The 20290-nt window shown below is 42.4% G+C and overlaps 1 protein-coding gene across 1 annotated transcript in view; it reads left to right on the top strand.

Annotated features, from left to right (window-relative positions):
* The window catches only part of LOC111646010 (insulin receptor substrate 2-like), a 13381-nt gene extending 7072 nt beyond the window's left edge, over nucleotides 1-6309 (top strand). The window contains exon 3 of the mRNA XM_023395374.2: nucleotides 3262-6309. Within this exon, the coding sequence (XP_023251142.1) occupies nucleotides 3262-3266 (5 nt within the window). The 3' untranslated portion in view covers nucleotides 3267-6309. The remainder of the gene's footprint in view (nucleotides 1-3261) is intronic.
* The last annotated feature ends 13981 nt before the right edge of the window (nucleotides 6310-20290 follow it).

Raw genomic sequence — 20290 nt, forward strand, 5'->3', positions numbered from 1 at the left:
GGGGGGGGGGTTAAACACCTGCCACTCTACCCCGATCTTCACACACAAACACTCTCATTACACTAATTTCCCTGCCTGTGCCCACGCTAGCATGTAAACATATACACACTACTATATGTCTCACACACACACACACACACACACACACACACACACATTTCTACTTACTCACTATCCTTCCACTAATGACAGCCAGCCATCTGCTGCCCCCCAGGCTGCAGAGAGCATGACCATCAGCAGCGAGTGTGTGTGTGTGTGTGTGTGTGTGTGTAATTCGTCGGACAGATTAGAGGCATTCATGGCCATCTACTCAAATCCCGCTTCCTCTGAACGTCATTCAGTCTGTAGTACTGCGAGTGATGTCGTCACAGAGATGATGCACGCAGCGCATGTTTTATATATATATTTATTTATGTCGCACGCATTTCCGGTGATGTGTGTGTGTGTGTGTATGTGTGTGTGATGAAGAAGAGGCAGTAAGCGAAAGGAGCCAGGCTGCGCAGCCATGCATCTCTTAGCTCGCTCTGAGCATGCTCAGTAGATGATGCCGTCATAACAAGTTGTGCGAGTCAGGGAGGGAGAAGAGACCTGTTTTTAACTAAACTCATAAAACACACACACACACACACACACACACACACACACACACACACACTCCACTCAGACTTACATCATCACTCCTCAGTTCCCTCTTTTCCTGTTTTTGTCTAGAATTTTACATTTGAGTTGAAACAGTTATTATTTGACAGAAAAATAACCAGAAACTATTTTGATAGTCAATAATGATCATGTATAAATTTGAGAGTCTGTGGCAAGTTTAGCTTGTGACTTACAGAGTCCTGAAACACTCCTTCATGTTCAGAGTAGCCGTGTCGTGAAATGCTGGTTCTGACAATAATAATAACAAAATGAAATGTTGATGTGATGTTAATAACACACATTATTATTTTTATTATTATATATATAGATATGATAATAATATCGTTATCATCTATCATATCGATTTCTATCTTATGTTATAGAGACTCGAGGCTCGTGATAAAAGAAGCAGTTTGATGACATCATCATATCGGTCTTCAGGAGATTGTCACTTTTTTTTTAAAAGCATTTCATTGACCAAACGATTAATCAAGAAAATAATCTGCACATTAATCAATAGTGAATGATGGTGTAGCTCTTTGCTCTTCACACACACACACACACTGAGACATTTGCATATAAGGGCTGTAGAGAGTCGTCATCACCCTGTGGAGCTCTGTTACACTCTGTTCTGGTGTTTGTGGACTTACTCGTAAAGGTGACACCTGATTTCAGCCATCAGCTTGATTGTTCAGTCCATTCATTGCTGCTGCTTCCCTGCACACCAGCTCAAATTCACACACACACACACACACACACACACACACACACACAAGCTATGAAATGGTTTATTTACATCCAGCTGCACTGAAGCTGAGATCTTGCAAACATAGCAAAGCAGCGCAGAAAGCCAAAGCCAAGAAATCCAGAAATGCCATGTTACTTGATATATAGAGAACAAACATGCACACATAACACCGCGGGCTCCTGTGTCAGAGTTTCCAGGCAGTGTGTGTGTGTGTGTGTGTGTGTGTGTGTGTGTGTGTGTGTGTGTGTGTGTGTGTGTGTGTGTCATGGCACAGGGAGGCGGGGGGCTAAAGTAGGCCGGGATGTTCCAGACAGAAGCGCTAGCTGCGAGATAACTGCGTGGCCAGCGTTCCCCACATTTAGCCAGCCACGGCTCCAGATGAGATTACAGCCTCCGCAGGCGAGATTAGACGGCCAGGGGTAGATCAACGAGAGCCAGCGGCTACTCCCCAGACAGCAGCTGGGGGAATACGTAACGCAAGGTGTCAGCATTTGTGCACTTGGGCATGTCCACATGTTTTTTTTTATTGTAATTGAGCTAAAAATCAACAGAAATCTAATTGGAATCTGGCCATAAAATCATAGAGGAATGTTCCCTGTGAGCCATGAGGCAATAATCAACCAAATGGTAATATCTCACGCATCACATAGAATCAGTGTATATGTGCAAGTGAGTTCTGGGTGTTTTAATAGAGAATTATATAAGATTCAGGGACTTATCTTCGGATTTAGTGACTTAACACCGCTGCACTTCATCCTTCCCTGTTTATCATTTATTCCTGTTAAAAACATCTATAAAAAGATCTAATGATACGTTTCTTCTTTATATGTGTATTGGGTGACGGCTCCAAAAGCAGCAGCTTTTCAGGAATTAAGAAAAACAGCCTCGCTTTCAGCTCTGACCGCCGCACATTTTTGAGGTTATCCAACGGCTTTTTAAGGAGCTTCATCAGCCTCACAGTGACACAAGTGTCCCAGCCCAAAGACCGTGTAATTCTCCTGTGGTTTCATGACACATGACTGCAGCGAGGATGTTGTCTAGAGGTTGTCTCCTTCGCCCCTGCGCCGCCTTCACGTGCACGTTCAGCTGTGCAGCTCCCTCCAGCTCTTCCTGGAGGATTCCAGTTGACCAATGTCCCACCCTTTGACCACCAGCCTGACTTCAAGTAAATCCTTCCTTCTTAGCGCTTCTTACAGTGTCCCCACCCTCCCCCTCCACACACACACGCACACACACACACACACACACACACACACACACACACACACACACAGACTACCAATTTGATTAAAACCAGCCGCAGTCTCTCTGTGTGTATAATATCAGAGATGCATCAGCTACTGTACTGCACACTGCTGCTAACTGGTCCTCCTCTGTTCAGCGAGTGCCCATAGCAACACAGCAGCGCGACAGGAGTTGTCGTCCCCCCCCAACCCCCAACCCCCATCACTCCACATCCCAGATTATGTAATTACGACCGTTGCCGGCCAGCCTCCCCCCACCGTCCTTCAAGAGCTTCCCGGGCAAATCGGCTGTCGTGCGTTGTGAACAGAAAACGACGCACAGGACTGGGGCGGTGGGGGCGACCGGGCTATAATGTGTTGATGAGCGGGTCCCAGCTCTGTGATGCAGTTAATGTTTATATATTTATATAAAGAAGCAAAGCAATGCATCCCACTAAGGCAGTAAATGTTGTATAATGAGGGAAATGCTCTCCACAAGTTTGTTTAAAAGGCGTGAGATAAACGCTGAATGTAAACATAAACCGCTGCTGTTGTCATGTAGTAGAATTAAAGTGAAGCAAAGGCTGTTGAGGTTATTGAATTTTTCCATTAACTCTCCTCTTATTTTTTTTCCTGTCTTGTCTCTTTCAGACTGAGCGACTCCTCCGTCCTCTGACTTGGCGTCTTCACCAACCTGCTGCTCGGATTTAAAAACGTTGCCCTCCCATTGGGCTCTGTGGCCCTAAAAGACTGTCTGGACCCTCAGCAACACACACACAAACACACACACAGACGGAAACACACGCTTAGGAAACAAGCATGCCACCATCTATGCATGTCATGAGTTTGCTAAAGGCAGGACAAGTGTGTTTGTGTTTTGTGTGTGTGTGCGTGTCTCATGTTCCCTGCGCTTTCCGAGGCCATTGGCCAAATTTTTGGCACAAGCACAGAAGCAAAGATAGTCAGACAACAACAAAGCTCTCATGGTACCCAGATGTTATTTATTTACTTGAGGGTAGTTTGATGACTACCTGTATGTGTGCGAGTGTGTTTCTGAGAAAGTATGACCAACTGGTATGTCAGTGAACAAGGAAACCTTCTATAGACAGGGCCCAGGGAGCAAGGATACCAAGGTACACTGAGTACATAATTATATTTAGATTAGATATTTTATTTATTTTTGGAAGATGAATGTCTGATAAGACCTACCCGATGCCTTAATGTCTATATTGTCCTTATGTTTTCTATGAAATGACAGATAAATATTCTATTACGGTATGTCTGTTTGGACCTACATCTCTATATTGTTATTCTCTTGTGGAAAGTAAAAAGCCTAGTTTACCATTAAAATATATTATTTCAGAAATGTACAGTACAGTGGGGCTGCTTGAGAGCTGATTTATCGTATTGATATTAAAGTATTTTCTTAATTACTAATTTCTTATTTATTCTAACCTAGTTTATTTTTTTGTCCAATCAAAACGCTGGACTTAAAGAAATATATTTCTAAATGTCTCTAAGAGTTATGCATGTCTCTATAACTCAGCTCAGACCCCACAACACCAGGCATCTGAATGCACTGTACCTCCCACAGTTCCTCAGTCACTTGAGCCTGAAAACCTCACACACTCCTACCTTCAAACCTACAGCCAGCTGTTTAGCTCAGCGCCGGCTGCCCTGCTGTGATATCATTTGATGGTACAACTGTCTAGCTGAGGTGATAACGGAGGGGGTGGAGCCTATGGAAAAAAATATCAAGGGGGGGGGGGGGCAAAGTCCAGACGGTTTCTGGTGAACGAGTGCATGAGGGGAGGAGCAGAACAGAGTAGTAGAAGAAGAGAGGCCAAGAGCCACATCTGGCGCCATCATGGAGGTTCACTGGAGAGTCAGCTGCCTGGAAAATATAACTGTATGGCAGCAGAGCCGGCTGAAGACAGTTATGTAATAACAAGTTAAAGTAAGACTATGTAACTACTGTATAACAGTTATGAGATAATGCTAAATGCTAACACAATATTAGCACTAGCAGAGAAGGGTCATCACGTCAGTAAACTATTTTAGTAAATTACACTATAGGTCATACCAGACCAAGTAAGGCTGAGGAATTAACTAACAATGTTTAACCTCCTAGGACCTGGAGTCCACATATGTGGACCCCCACAATACTATCTTTTTCTCAACAAGGGCCTGTTGACCACATATGAGGATATTATACTGCCACTCAGTAATCGAAATTTAAAACTAATGTCCTCATATGTGGACATCATTTTTCTCGGGTCCCAATCAGCCTAAATAGCATAGAGAAATTAAAATGCACGCCATGCAAGAGTTCGGGTCTTAGGAGGTTAATTGCTTCTGAATCTGTAAGACGAATGTGTTATTTCTTACTTTAAATGCTACGAAAGTCTTTCTTTAAAGTAAGACTGTGAAACGTTTGCTGAACACCAGCCACGAGTAGTAGGTTTGGGATAATGCTAAATGCTAACATGTAGCGTAGCTAACATTAGCTAACGTTAGCAAACATTGGCTAACTTAAGTTACTCACACCAAGGCTTTAACAAGGCTTAATGCTGATAAATTCAACTTTTCATTTGTTGTTAGACTTTTTTAAGAGAAACTAAACATTTTAATCAATAGAGAAATTATCTCCAGTCACAAATCACATTTAAAAAAAGAAAAAGAAAAAGTTAAATAGAGCTGCCTCCCGAGAGCTGTCAACCTCCAAAATGGCTGCCAGAGCATGTGTAATAACTTCATCTGAAAGCCCTCTGTCGACATCCCCCATTCTGTAGTCTTTGCATCGTCCACTGTGCTGACTCCGACCGGCTCACAAACCCCTTTAGTGTACATTAGATTGTAAAACTTTCAACCATGTCTGAATGTATCGCTGAGCTGGTGGGAACACCGCAGAAACATAATGTGGTGGGGTGGGTGGGTGGGTGGGGGGGGGCGTTTTTGACAAAGTTAAGTAATGTTGGAGCTGTACAACGGTGGTATCTATTTATCTTCAGAGTCTTGAATGTGTATATTGTGTACATAGAAAGAGTTTAACTAAAAAGAGTACTTAGATTTTACCTATGTTGCAAAGATATTCCTGTGTAAAGACTTTGGCTACCGATTTTTAAAAAGGGGATGGGTTTTTTTGCTTTGGGGTTGTACAGTGTATTGTATGCTTTTCTCCCTCACAGTCTCTGTGACTATGAAAAAAAAAAACTCTGTCTATTTTATTATAGAGATCTCTTTGCCTTGTTGACACACTTTACCTAATGGCATATGCAATAGTGACATAAATACAATCTAGTTTACAACCGTGGAACCAAATGTAACATTGCATCGATGATTTTGTTTTTTCTTTTCGTGGCGAGCAGAAGCTGTTTTTGCTCCTTGTAAATTTCTCTTTCTGCCAAGTGTTTTGTTTTCGTCGCTGGGAACTCTGTTTCTTGACATGTCTCAAAGCGCTTTCCCCCTCATTTCTGTGTCCATGGACAGATTCTTCTTTTACAGATTGATCTTGGACTGACTCAGTTTGAATGTGTCGTTGTCTTCCATTGTACATAGATCAATATACTGTTTATTGTGATGCTCACAAGAGATGATAATAATGATTTATAAAATCTGGTAGTCAAGTATTGCTTTTGTCTGTACTGATTATGGATAGCAACCTACAGAAATAAATGAATTTATTTAAAGAGGTACAACTTTGTCTCAAATTTTCTCTTCCCACAAAGAACGGTTCATGCAGCCTAAATGACAAACAGCATGCTTCTCTTTGCAATAATAGTAATGAAATTATGAAAATATAATATTTTTCTTACAGAATTACCTTTTATCTACTAGTACTATAAAGTTAAAAGCAGAAAAATATATTATCTATACTTTCAGAAATGCTTTAAAGCAACCCTATGTAACGGTGGAATAGCTGCTGTAACATTTGACCACTGGATATTGGGATGTTATATAAGGTCACTTTATTTTTTTAATATATTGATTTTATAACATAAAAGTTTCATATGACTTCACTATCTTCTCCCGTACTCACTGGAATGTCATGCACTTGGCACAGAGTCAAATAACCTCCTGACCGTGCGTCAAGACAGGAGGATATCCCACCTCCATCCTGTGGAGAGTGAGGAGCTGAACTCTCCGGCCGACACTTTCTCTCTCTGTTAGTGTTTTTTATTGCAGACGGAGGCCGAGGCAGGAAACTCATACTGAGCCAATGACTTCCTGCCAAGCCACGCGTCTCCAGAAAAGACTGTGTAGTGAGTGCAGGGAGGTCAGGACGCAGGGGCGGAGCCAGACATTGTAAACATTTGGGGCTTAGCCCCAACTTAAGTCAATATTCAGGGGTGATGCTCCCCCAAGGAACTTTTTCCCCCATTCACAGCAGCTACATGCACAATTCACTGTATCAAGCCATTTCTGCATCATTTGGGAAAAACAAGAAATTTGCTCAAGAAAAAAAATCATCCCGAGCACACAACACGACAGATTTAGACAATGCCTCATTTTCACTACTGTCACATAAAACGAGGCAAAGATGATGATGTGACTATTTTGAATTTACAGGAAATAGGTGAGGATTTAATTTCTGTTGCATTATGCTGCAGTAGAGTTCACAGACTTAATGTTAAATGACAAATCGAAACGGGTCCTGCAGGGAAAAAGCAGAGGTGCACACATCTGTCTGCTTTAATGGACTGCGCACATACAGGCATTGGGCATTTGCACACACATGGAAATAGCCCATAAAGGCTCATTGTTAGTTTTAGTGTTAATTAGTGAGCTTTAGAGGAGCAGACTGACTTTTGACCTTTGGACAGAGCCAGGTCAGCTGGTTCCCTCTGCCTCCAGTCTTTGCTAAGATTGCTAAGCTAAGCTAAGCTAACCGCCTCCTGGTTCTAGGACTTCATGCACAGACATAAGAGATCCCAAAATACTGCAAAACATGTTCCCTGACAGAATTTCTAGTCTGGTATTGGACGGTTTTGTGTGGAACTACATTTTACTGAACAAATTGTCCCAGTTAAAGCTGTTGACGAAAAGCTGTGTAGATTATATTTTGACACATTTTCCTCCACAGAAAAGTGGGCAGAGTGCAGGAATGACTCGGTGTGTTTCACAATGACAAATAGAGTTGTCACTTTTTTATTCTGTTGGAATTTAAGATTAACAGTCCATGCGTGCAACATACCGGCAGATCTTAAACTCTACTGCCAGCTTGACCTATGGATGCCTTCAGGGACCTGTCAGTGAACTAAACTAACGATTGAAAATAGGGGCAGGACTGAGAAACAGTGTGTGGAAGTATCTTATTGTTCAACGTAGGTACCAACAAATAGCAACAACAAATCTGTCGTATGTGCGGCAGCAAATGTAAGACTTTGTCTGACTTAAAACACATGATCCACATGGGAAGATATAAAGACTGCACTCACTTCACTGATGCTTATGTGACATACAGCTTACTGTCTCTCAGACTCAAGCATTACACTATATAGCTTTTATTTGTAGCCATGCTAACCGCGTCAGAGCGTCTTTGCTGTGCTCCTGACTTGAGGTTTCAAGGCCATTTGGTTTTAACAGTCGTGCCGTTAACTGTTTAACTGAGCTCAAACCAAATACTTACATTTAAAAGTGTAAAGCTGTCAGTGTTGCTTGCTGCCATTTTATTTTCATTAGCAGCGTGCAATGAATCTTGGTTCATTGACGTTAGCATTTAGCTCAGAGCACTGGCACAAAGCTGCTAGCAGGGCTGACAAATACGCCACTCAAAAACCATCTCACTGTATTTCACCATCTCCTCTCTCTCTCTTCTCTCTAGGAACATTTTATTTGGTCATGTTTAATAAATCAGTGTCTTTTTTTTTAATGCACATTAAGAAAAAAAAGTGTGCAGCTTTCAGGCTATTACTGCTCCCATTACACATATCAATTTAAGTGGGTGCCTTGGGTCTCATCTGGAGTGTCCCCTCAAAATACCAAACGCTGAGATGAAATAAAATATCCCACACTCACAATATGTTTATATTTTAATGCAGTTGTGTCACTTTAATATTCTTATGGGCATCATTTTACCAAGTTACAAAATCTCCAGTAAACACACACAAGCAGCCAATGAGGGCAAACCTCTAGCTGGTGTGTATTAATTAGCAGTGTGACACTGTCAGTGGAGCTTTGCTCTGCTGCCAGGCAGAAACCAGCCTTACATAAGACCCCACCACCAAGCCACCAGGAGGGACACAATGTTCCTCACCCCCCTCTGCACTGTCTGTCTGCCTGGAAAAAAAAGAAAATCACTTTCTCTTCCTTTTTTTTCTTTAATGAAACCTATTCTGGTCTGAAGGCAAACAACAGGAAAAGAAGAAGGACAGTCTTTGTTGCATGAGGCTTTTGTTGTTGCTGGTTTTCTTCCTGAACAAAGAGCTTGTGAAAATAAAGAGTGCCAGGGAAGTGAAATTCTCAGGCTTGTACAGCAACAGTTATGGGTCCTTAAAATACAGTGTACAGGATGCTCCTTTGAAGTTATTGTGTGTGTGTGTGTGTGTGTGTCCATACCTGATCTATTCCTGGATGCCCTATAATTATTCCCAAATTTAGCATCACATTCACAATCAAATGCTTGTACACACATGCGGACAAGCTGTGGTGCTGCAGTCATGAAATCTGTGTCATCATCATGTGATTTTGGAGGTTTGATTTATTAGAACTTGTGACATTTCCTGTGTCTTTTAAAATCAGGAAATTTCCAATTTCAAAATGACATCAAAGCGGCGTAACTGTCTGGCGCTCGGGCTGACAAAAAGTGCCTTTGTGGTCAGCGATGGGAAGCAATGGAGGGAAACTGCAGTGTTTATTAGCAGCTGCATGTTATCATCATGGCTACGCTAGCTGTGCTACATGTCGGTACCTGACAAATCATATTTTGCCGTCTTTCACAACTTGCATGACAATAACACATAGTGTATTGTGTGGCCTCACAATGACAAGTCATTAAGGTGTAATGTTCTCTGTAGTTTCTTTGTATTTAGCGTGTTAGCATGCTAACATCTGCCAACACGTAGGCTAATAAATACACTTTTTGGAGGAGCAGCAGAGGAGGCGCGAGGAGGCCGAGGCAGCTCAACGCAGCTCAAAGAGCCCGACCTCTGAAGTGAGGAGTCAGGAGCAGAGAGGAAGAAAACCTCTGATCAACAACTGGGTTGGAGAGCAGACTCCTGAAGAGGAGCTCCACCCAACCGACTCCACCCACCACCGCCCCTCTGAAAGTACCTAACTCCTTTCTATCCATTAGTTTCAAACTGCATCGTTCTACTTATTTAACGCTGCATGTTTTAATGTGCTCTTCCCCTCCTTGTTCCTCTGAAGAAGCAGCGAGGCCGATGTCGTCCAGGGCGCTGCGCTGGCTGCACAAGTCTGGACTGAGTGTACAGAAACAGGAAGAGGTGGAGAAGAAGAAGGAGGCGTGCAGACTCAAAGACCTTTATCCCTCCCCTGTAAATACACGTGTATAACTTTGATATATATATATATATATACACAGAACCTTTGATGATTTATAAACTTGTATAACTGTATATTAAAACTTTACTGCATTGAGAACATGTGAGCTGTACTTGCTGTTAAATAGCTAAGATGTGAGTAACTACACAACCTGATTCCACCTGGTAGCATGAGTAGCAATAACAAGATAATCCCTCTTTCACTTTTCCATGTTTACAGTTGTGTAAACAAATGAAATGTTGCATCACTCTGGGTGAGAGAAGGTGTAAATGTAGAGATGCTATTAGAAAAACTGAGTGTAACTGTAGAGCAATAACTCCAGCAAAAGAGGAAATCCCACTTATTTCCCTCCACTTCTGCGTGAATAAACACATGTGAAGGAGCAGCATCATGGTTCTAAGATGTAATTAAAATATTGATCACAGAGCCAGGTATTGGTTTACAGTCACTTCTCATTAGTTGCACTTGTTTTCACTGCAGTGACTCCACTTTCACTGAGAAAGAACATATTGTGAAGAGTCAGCAGAAGCAGGGTATTACACTGAAGTATGATTATAACAGTACACGAGGATATTTCTTTTTTGTGCATTTCACAGGAGGTGAATGTGCCGCAGAAGTGAGTCATTCTCAGCACTGTAACATGAAGCGAATCAGGTTTTATGTTGGAGTTAATGCTTTGAATCCTGTGAGCAAATGATCTCCAGAAACCAGCACCAGCTCTGTTGATTATCTATTGGACAACAGTCATGTATGCTAGTTTTGAAATCTGTCATTCATGGGAAATTGGTTAGATAAACAGATCATGTGCACTCGTGAAACTGTGTAAGTAGCTCCAGTGGGAATTAAACCTGTAACCCACACTTGTTTTGTTGGTGCTCTGATCTGCTGCCGGCGGCCAAACTGGAAATAATCATGTGAAATTGAACTTTAAAAGGCAATTCTTTATGAACAGTCTGGACTCGATGCCCCCGTTGCACTGTACATCAGAACAGCATGTGCGGTATGCACCGTAGATTACAAGCATGTGAGTGGGTCTTATAAGGGGGAATAGCGGCTCCTTTGGCAACATCGTCCACCCTGTGCTCCACTGGGCCTCCCTGCCAGCTTGCTGCCGTGCTGTGCCGCGGCTCTTGAGGGGATTGGGAGTCGCTGGCCCCATTATTTCTCCCTGAATCAGCCTAAGGAGGGTTTCAGTCAGGCTCATTGAACTCCGCCACGCAGCAGCAGGGCGGAGCTGTGACCCACTTACACTAGCCAGCTCTGGCTCTTCACAGAGGATACGAAAGAGCCACACAGCTCCGCTGCTCCCACATGAAAACATAACACACTGACATATATTTTAGAAATACCATTTTAAATCAAATATCAGTTTCAATATTTAGATTTTATGACGCAAATAAAGAAGTTTTAACCATCATCATCATGGGCTGGGTTGTTTATTGTTTATTGTTTGTTGTTGTCAGCTGTTTATTTACCAGTCTAGAAAGAAAAAGTTGCAAATTCAGCATCAAACTTTATTCCTTTACTTGCCAAGAGCTTTCTAAGAGGTGGAAACACTAATGTCAGCTCCTGTTCTCTTTCACCAAACTTAGCACGCTAACTAGCTAGCCCCATTCCAGCCAGATTGTCTCGTCACTTTCCGATAGGGAGTCAACCGTGGCGTCCAGTCTGAGCTTGCCCTGAAGAAGTAGCGCCGCTCAGAAGACGTAGTATGACCTCGTCACCTCATCACCACCACCCACTCCCAGCAAGAAACCACGTTCAGCGGCGGAGGAAAAGGAAACTTACAAATAGTCTCTTTAAAGCTAAAACATGCCATAAGCTGCTGTATGTTTGCTAACGGCTCATTGCCTGGGAGCCGGAGAGCCGAGTCTATATGTTATCACTGCAAACTTTAGAGAATCAATATGTCTTCATACAATATTAAACTGTGTGTACGTTTCTGGGTTTGTATCTGCATGTGTACGAGCTCCTGCCAAGTTGCAAAGACACAATGAAGCCTGAACATGCCACTTGTATTATCCACTGTCTCTTTCACTAGATGGGTGCATGTAAAGAATATGAGTAAGGAATATTCAAAGGTAGAAGATAGTACTCTCTATATATAATAATAATCCTCATTATATAAAAGCACTACACTATACTGAGCCATGCAAGGTAAAAGCAGATGCAGATTGTAAAGTGTGACGAGGGCAGTTGGTGTCTCCTCTCATGGTGTTCAGCCTCTCCAGGTCTCTCTCCTGCAGCAGCAGCAGCAGCAGCAGCGGTGTAGGTTACAAGAATTGCATTGCATTCACGCGTTGCAGTCACGTCTTCTCTCCGGACCTGTCTCGGCTTTTATTAGCTTCCACCCTTCTACATGCCTCTCCTGACGGGGAAACCGCCACAAGGCAAAAAAAAAAAAAAGTCTGGATGCTGGATGTGTCAGTTTTGTTCATGGAAAGTTTGATTCATTTGTTGGCTATTTAAGAAAATGTCTTGAGAGCCTCACGGACCACATTTGGTAACACTGGTAATTGTCTTGGCCATGTGCCTGCTCAGCTTTAGACTACATCCAATAATCACTAACGCTCCTTAAGTATTACTCAAAGAGTTCTTAAACTCATTGTATTGTCTGGATTCTTAACAGCTTTCACCGTACACGTCTGGCAGAGGAATCACAAGAAGAGAGCCACCATATTGAACATTTTTGTCTTTGAGGAAGCCTGTACATGTGAGTATGTGTGTGTGTGTGTGTGTGTGTGTGTGTGTGTGTGTGTGTCAATGGAAAACTCAAGTCTCTGCAGCTCTGTATCTCTTGGACCATGACAGTCAGACTCCACGTGTTTGGACAGCATGTGGAGCCCAGGTCCCGCCCACCGCTCACAAACACTCCTGCTGCTGTTTACCACGCTGGCAGTGGACTGGAAGACTCCAACCTGCTGGTCCACGCGCTGTGTTATCAGCCGACACTCACACACACTCAGCTCATAAACATGTTTTTGCGAGGGAGATTCTTGTGGAAAACACTGTTGTAAAAAGAGCCAAACACAAACTGACTCATATTTTTGTGTCTCCGACGAGCTGCTGTGATAGATGCAGGCAGCATTATGTGTCACTTTACTGTTTTGGAGTCAATTTAAACAGATCAGGGTCTGTGTGACCTGACCAGGCTGCAGGATGGTTTTTCTCCCATGCTGCCCTTCTTCTGTTGATTGTAAAACATGACCTGTGCTCATTCACATCACGCTGGAAACCTTATTCAGGCTGGATTTATACTTTCTTAGAGGCAAAGGGGCTCCGGAGGAAGAATTGATCTCATTGGTTGGGTTGAACCTGCGGTGACCAGACGTCCTGGGATTGTTTAAAGCTGGGTGCCGCAAGTGTAAAGCACTACAATGTACCATTTGCTTAGACATTCACTTCCAGATTGTTCAGATTTGCACCACAATTAGAATAAAAATTATAATATCATACTTCTTTTCAGCCCTTACATAGATGTTTATCATGGTCTGTCCCACTCATTATTACCCAATCCAGTATAGAAATATAAACAATGCACCATGCGACCAACACTAACTGGTGTGAAGTCTGAATGTGTGTCAATCAATCAGCCTATGAGTCCTGGGCGGATATCTATGACACTGTGGCCTTTTTCTGAAGAGCAAAGATTACTAATAAGCGTCAACCACAGAAATCTGACCTCAGTCTATGTTGTGTTTTTGTGTGCAATGTCTTTCAATGAGGCGAACAGGTTAGAAAAGGCCTGGGATCTTCTGACTGAAGCATGAGTCACCGAAGGCCTCGGGCTGAACATGTGAACACTCACTGGTTGCACAGACCAATGAAATGCTTGCTTACAGCAAATATGCAAATCCACAGTCTGACAACAGCAGTGTCACCTTCACTCCGCTTTGCCTGAATAGAGTTTGCATGGCCTTTGAATGTTGGGAGGAGGATGTATTTAAAACTATTTACTGTACACCCTCGGGCGGCTCAAAAGGAATCCTCATAGCTATTTGATATCCTGGCTTGCAACCATGAGCTTCTGAAAGATAAATATTTTCTCTTTCTCCAGATCCTATATTATAATCCAATGTTGTCCTACGACTCTGAGACTCATCTACATTTCTAAATAGATCTCTTTAAACATGCATATATTTGCTAGAGGTCGTTCTTTCCATCATGTGATGATGTTTTTCTGCATTGTATATCCCGAACAGGATTAATTGTGTTGCTAAATGAAACGCTGCTTGTCCCATAAAACTTATTTCTTGTGTTTCTGATCATTTTTAGTTTAGTTTAGTTTAGTTTAGCGTGTTATCTTGGCATGCTAACATTTGCTAATTACCACTAAACACAAAGTAAAGCTGAGGCCGAAGATAATGTCATTAGTTGAACACAAATATTTCCTCATAAACTACAGAACAAAATCAAACTTTGTCCTGATGATGGTGCTTGAACAAAATATCACAGCAAGCATTTGTCATGATATTTAACCAAAGGCTAACAATGTCAACCAGCTGGTGGCGCTAACAGGAAAAGTGTGTGTGCGTGTGTGTGTGTGTGTGTGTGTGTGTGGGGGGGGGGTCACCAAAGTCATCAGGATTCATCCTCTTGAAACCATGAATATATGTACAAGAAAACATGGCTATCCATCCAACAGTTGTTAAAATATTTCGACCAACATTACCATATAAAGCCATGCTGCTAGCATGAATCAAAAGGTCAGGGACCACATTAGTCTTTATGTTGTTTAATCCTTTATTTATCATGAAAATCTGACTTCTTGTTTTATTTCCTGTAATGATACAAAGCTCTTCAAATTCATGGAAAAGATACTTAAAAATGCAAAAAATCCATCACACACTGTCTGGAGTTGGACACGCAATCCACACATGTCAGGAAACACAGCCTCTGCATGACATCTGAATTTTAAGCACCAAACCAAAACATGCAATGTGAGATTAGGAGTTATGGTGACTTTGATGCACATGTACAGTCATGCACATACACCCTGCCGGCTTATCCATGCTTCCATCTGTGTGTGTGTCTGACCTTTACTGCCTGAGAGTAAACAAAATTACAGACACACAGGGCTGTAAAGGGCATTTTCAAAATGTATTGTTTTCGATTTCAGTTTAATCTAGATGTTAATGTACAATTTTCAGGTGTGACACGATTTCGTGACACCTGTTCAGCCACTGTTCTCACATGGGGGGGTGGGGGTTGGGGTGGGGGTAGACTCAGGAATTTTGAACAAACCACACAAAACATGCTTGATGTGAACACACCCTCAAGATGCTTCAGTAATGTAGAAAATATGTAGGTCTTCGTGTGAAGAAGATTGACACCACACAGATCTGAAACAGATAATGTCATATATAATAATATATGTAAACCTTATTGCTGTGTGGGCGGGAGGACTCTCATGCCTGATTAATCATATTTGAACTGCTGTGTTTTTCTTTAGGCACAATCCATACTGTACTATTGCTGCATTCAACATTTATGGATGATCTTTTCCTTGTGCGTCACATGCTTCAGTCGGCGGCGGTGTGTGGTTGGCGGTGATGCTTACAGGTCGTCTGTAGTGGAGGAGGATGCTGTTTCAGAGCGGAGTCAGTGAGACACTGATGCTAATGAGGCATTAGCTTAAGCCTGTAATGCGGAGCATGGCAGTTTAACATTGAGGGCGGCCCACAGCAACACAACCAATCTGACTCACTGGATTTGGGATGATACTGCTGGTGACCTAAAAGCTACAATACACAGTTACATTTTTTTAACTTAATGCAGCATTTCAATTGTTTTTCATAGAATCGTGCATAAACCTATTTCCCATCTCAATGCAATCTACATTATTACACTGTACGCTGTTGTAGCATCACTAGCCCTTCCTTTAATCTGGATTGTTTGGGGACACAAATGGCCAAATTCAGACATAATAAATACAAAACTTAGTTGGTTGCTGTCTCTCGCCTGAGTGGTTAAATACAGTTGATGAATAGTGAACCCTGCAGATATGCAGTGACCTCTCTGGTGCTGCACGGTCCACCAAAAACTGAAGCCACTCAGCTTCAGTCATGATGTCCTTCGGCAGTTCATGCTAAGATTAAAGCATCCTAGAATCTCATGTTAGATATATCCACTATTTAGTAAATGTAAATATAACAATTTATTTTGACCAGAATCGTTACTTCAGAGCTCACAATGTCTGAATTTGCTCTTAAATAATCAAAAAAAGAAATGAAAGTGAAATTAATTTGTCTGAGGTATTCACAGCCTGCTATAATGTGCCATCCCTCTGGTTTTGGCCTGAGTCCAAATCCCTCTACATTCCTCTAATCTCATCTCTGTAAATATATTAGGGTGGCACCATGTCTGCCTCTATCCTCTGCCTTTATTTAAACGCACAAAATGTGATTTGCATCAGTATGCATTAAAGCCTTAACACTGTGGATGAATCAGCTTGTTGTGTTGTGGTGTGACCTGTAGGTCTGTGTGTTTATTTTAGCAGCAGCAGCTTTGAGTCTGAGCCAGGTTTCCTCCTCAGGGAACAATAAAATTTTTGTTATCTTTCCATTAGCGTGAGTGGTGTTGTGTATGAATGAAGACAGGAATCATTACATGCTCACTCCTGTTAAGAGCAGGATTTATGCGCCTCTTTCAAATTCTTCCTTAAACCCAGATTTTTTATGAACTTTTCTCGAAACGTTTTGGTGCTTGCTGCACTGCCAAATGAGGCAAAGCATCTAAATCCATCTATTCATAGGGCTAATACGAACAGTTAACCTTTTACTAGCCTCAGTTTCAGCTGCAGGACAACAGCACCATGTACAACTTTCACAGACTGCGACGAAGCTACACAAATATTAGGATGTAATTTGCATATATATTGATTAGACTTTTTTTTTCTTTTTATTTCATTTTCAAAAGAAAGCACTGTCGCAAAAATAACTCAGGTGTGATGCTAGTGGCTTGACTTACATCCTCTGAGCAGCGCTAATAGGCTATAGTGAGTCTCTATGGGAAAGTGATGGGACAGGCTAGTTAGCTAGTTAGCTAGCTAGCATGCTAACTTCAGCAGAAGACGACGTGACAGCAACAAGAGTTAACATCGACTTTGCTTTCCACTGCTGAAGACAGCTCCTGGCGGGTAAAAGAAATGAAGTTTGATGGTGAACAAGCTGCATTTCCTCTAGACTGGTAAGTAAACAGCCGTTAATGCTAACATTAGCTATGTAGCACTAACTATACTAAACAAATAGCTAATTTAAAGAGATAGTTCGACATTTTCAGTGTTGCATTGCTGAGAGAAGATTGATATCATCGTTTATTTGCTAAATGTGAAGCGGTAGAAATAGGTGGTTATCTTAGCTTAGCATAGCTTAGCTTAGCTTAGCCTGACGTAAATACTGGAAGCATTGAGAAAAAAGGCTAGCTTGGCTCTGTCCAAAGGTAACTTAAACTCACCATAGGGACACAAAAACATAATATTAACAAAAAAGAAAAAGTAAAAAAAAACAGTTTGTATATTAACAGTTACACATATGTATTCCCCTTTCTTATATAAACATAAATAAGATGCTAATGTTTCAGATTTGTTGAAATATTTTCTCTGACATGCAACTTGATTTGCGGTCATGACGAGTGCACTGAAACGTGCAGCAGCAGCTCCACTGTTTCCATATAAGACTACAGATATTTCAGCTACGATCAGACCGTATAGGGCCCCATGTTTGCAGCATATTTCTGTCTTTGATTTCCCAGCATTCTTTGACCTCCACTGGAGTCAGTGTAGTACAGTGGCAATTAACCGACTACACAAATGGATGTTTACAGTTCTTGTTGATTGCTGAGCTTTGTAAGCCGTGCAGATTTTAATGACAGCCTGAGTTTGTAAGCATGTGGGTCACTGCGGCTCGGGTCTGCTCCAGCCTCCGGTGTCTGGCTCCGTAGTCTCACTGTTTTTGACCTTAGTCCTGGTGCTTGTTTACCTGCTGAGTGGAATGTGGAGTTATGTAAGGCTTAATCTATCAGAAAGTACGTGTCCCTCCGTTACCTGGGCCACAGGGCAATACACACACACACACACACAAATGTCCACACTGGCTCACACACAGACAAACAGCTTAATGATACGGCCTTTCTGGTGTCGCACACACTACATCCAAACTGTGCTCAAATAAAGAAACACAACCCTGTGTACACAACGTTAAGCTTTATGACACAGACACATGCACAGTGCACACGCGTGTGCTGAGGTCTGAGCTCACTGTGTCCTGACGCGTGCACCTTTATGACCAATAACCAGGCTTTTATGGTCACACAACAAAGATAAAGGCCCACTCAGCTTACGCATACTGAACACACACACAAAGTGGAAACACACACACCTCAGGCATTGTTAACCAGTGCGAGTGTGTTCCCATTATATGGAAATTTCCCCTCATGTTTGCTAAAAACTTTCCTCTGACGTGATCCCGTCGTATGTTTGTGTGTTACTGACGCGCAGACAAGGTCAATATTTCTTTCCAGAGGTTTCTATTCATGGAGCCCATCCTGCCCTCATGCATCTCCTCTGTGGCCGACCGCCTGCTGGTGTTGGACTGGGTCATAAACACCCACAGACAGTCTGTCACCCACCACATCGGGTATCAGTGGGCTGTGGCTCTTCATGTTTCCCCTTAAACATATCAGTGTATTGAACAAAAATAGACGTCTGCACACAGAAAGAACACGTGTGCTGTAAAGAAATAACGATAAACACAATAAAAGACGTGGTGCAACCATTTTGCTTTGTATGCAGAGCTCCTGTTCAACATACTGTACAGTACATTACATAAGCTTATATTTGAGTAAGATAATAACCTGAAATTCATTTTCATTTTGCTGTCAGACCAGAGCTCAAACTGTTATTATATGAGGTTTCTTATGTGACAGTAACACTAAAGAGGTGCTGTTTGAATCACCTACTTCCTCTAAGCTTCCATGAGCTTAATTCTTTGCATTACGTCGGTGCAGGAGAGGTGAAACATGAACTTTTCTCCAGCAGCTGTCTGCAGGAGTTTGAAGCCTGGCCCAATCCTATTAGTGAGAATGGGTTAGAGCCTATAGGAATCTTAGTCAGCAGCACAACAACACTCAACAAACCGGGGTCACACCAGGGGCATGTTTGCGTGCGTAGCGGCCAAGTAAATCATCCGTCAAACATGCCAGCCATGGGGCTAAAGCTTACAGAACAGGACAGGAGTCGCAGGGAGACACACATTCTGAGGGGCTTAATGGAGAGCGGTGGCACGCAAAGATGCTGCACCCGAAACCTCACAACCAAATCCAGCAGAGAGAGACCCGCATTCACTCTGTGCTGTCCCCAAACACGCAGGTGAAGCCGAGAGCAGAACATCCAAACACCTCTGACATCAACAGCAGGTGCAAAATACTCAACCAGGGAACAGCTTCTCTGGATAGCTCTGATTGGCTTAACTAAAGGTGTGCACCAAACAAAGTAAACAGTAGATTATCTTGCAATTAATAGCAAGTGTGCTGTAAACAGAGCGCGACCTTTCATTCCATGCCTCATGCTTACACAACTAATTGAGACACGCCTGCATGATTTCTTATGAGTAGAGCTGTTAGGAGGCTGTTTTGCTGTCAACTACAAGTTCTCTCTTTTCCAACTAATCATGGACTCGACACTTGTTTGTGCCCTAGAAAGAAGAGAGCCAGAGCTGGGAGGGGGAGCAGGTTTCAGACGGCTTATTGTTGCCTCTGCACAATGAACCTGCTTCCTAATACAAGCAATTCGCTCCTTGTTGATATTTAACATGTTATTCATCCTCACCAGCTGTACATTCCTCTAATCTTATCTCTGTGCATTTTACTGCAGAAGTTGTTTAGTGTGCACAGCTCTGAGAACAAGATACCAGCACTGAACTGGACTGTCGTCTGTGGTTGATATTGCAATGCATCATGGATTGAATGCATGTCCATTAAAGCAAAAAGGTGTCACTTCGAAAGTCAGTCAATAACTTTTTAATGTAGATTGTTACCAATGGGTTGATCAGTGGTTTGGTAGTGCTTTGTAGATCATGTGGATCGTACCTCCTGGCTGGCTGCGGCTCAGCAGATAGAGTGGGTTAATCCACTAATAGGAAGGTTGGTGGTTGGATTCCCGGCTCCTCCAACCTGCATT

This window comes from Seriola lalandi, unplaced genomic scaffold (assembly GCF_002814215.2).
Source record: "Seriola lalandi dorsalis isolate HSWRI2012SDOR001 ecotype SW California unplaced genomic scaffold, Sedor1 jcf7180002054962, whole genome shotgun sequence".
NCBI classification, from domain to species: Eukaryota; Metazoa; Chordata; class Actinopteri; order Carangiformes; family Carangidae; genus Seriola; species Seriola lalandi.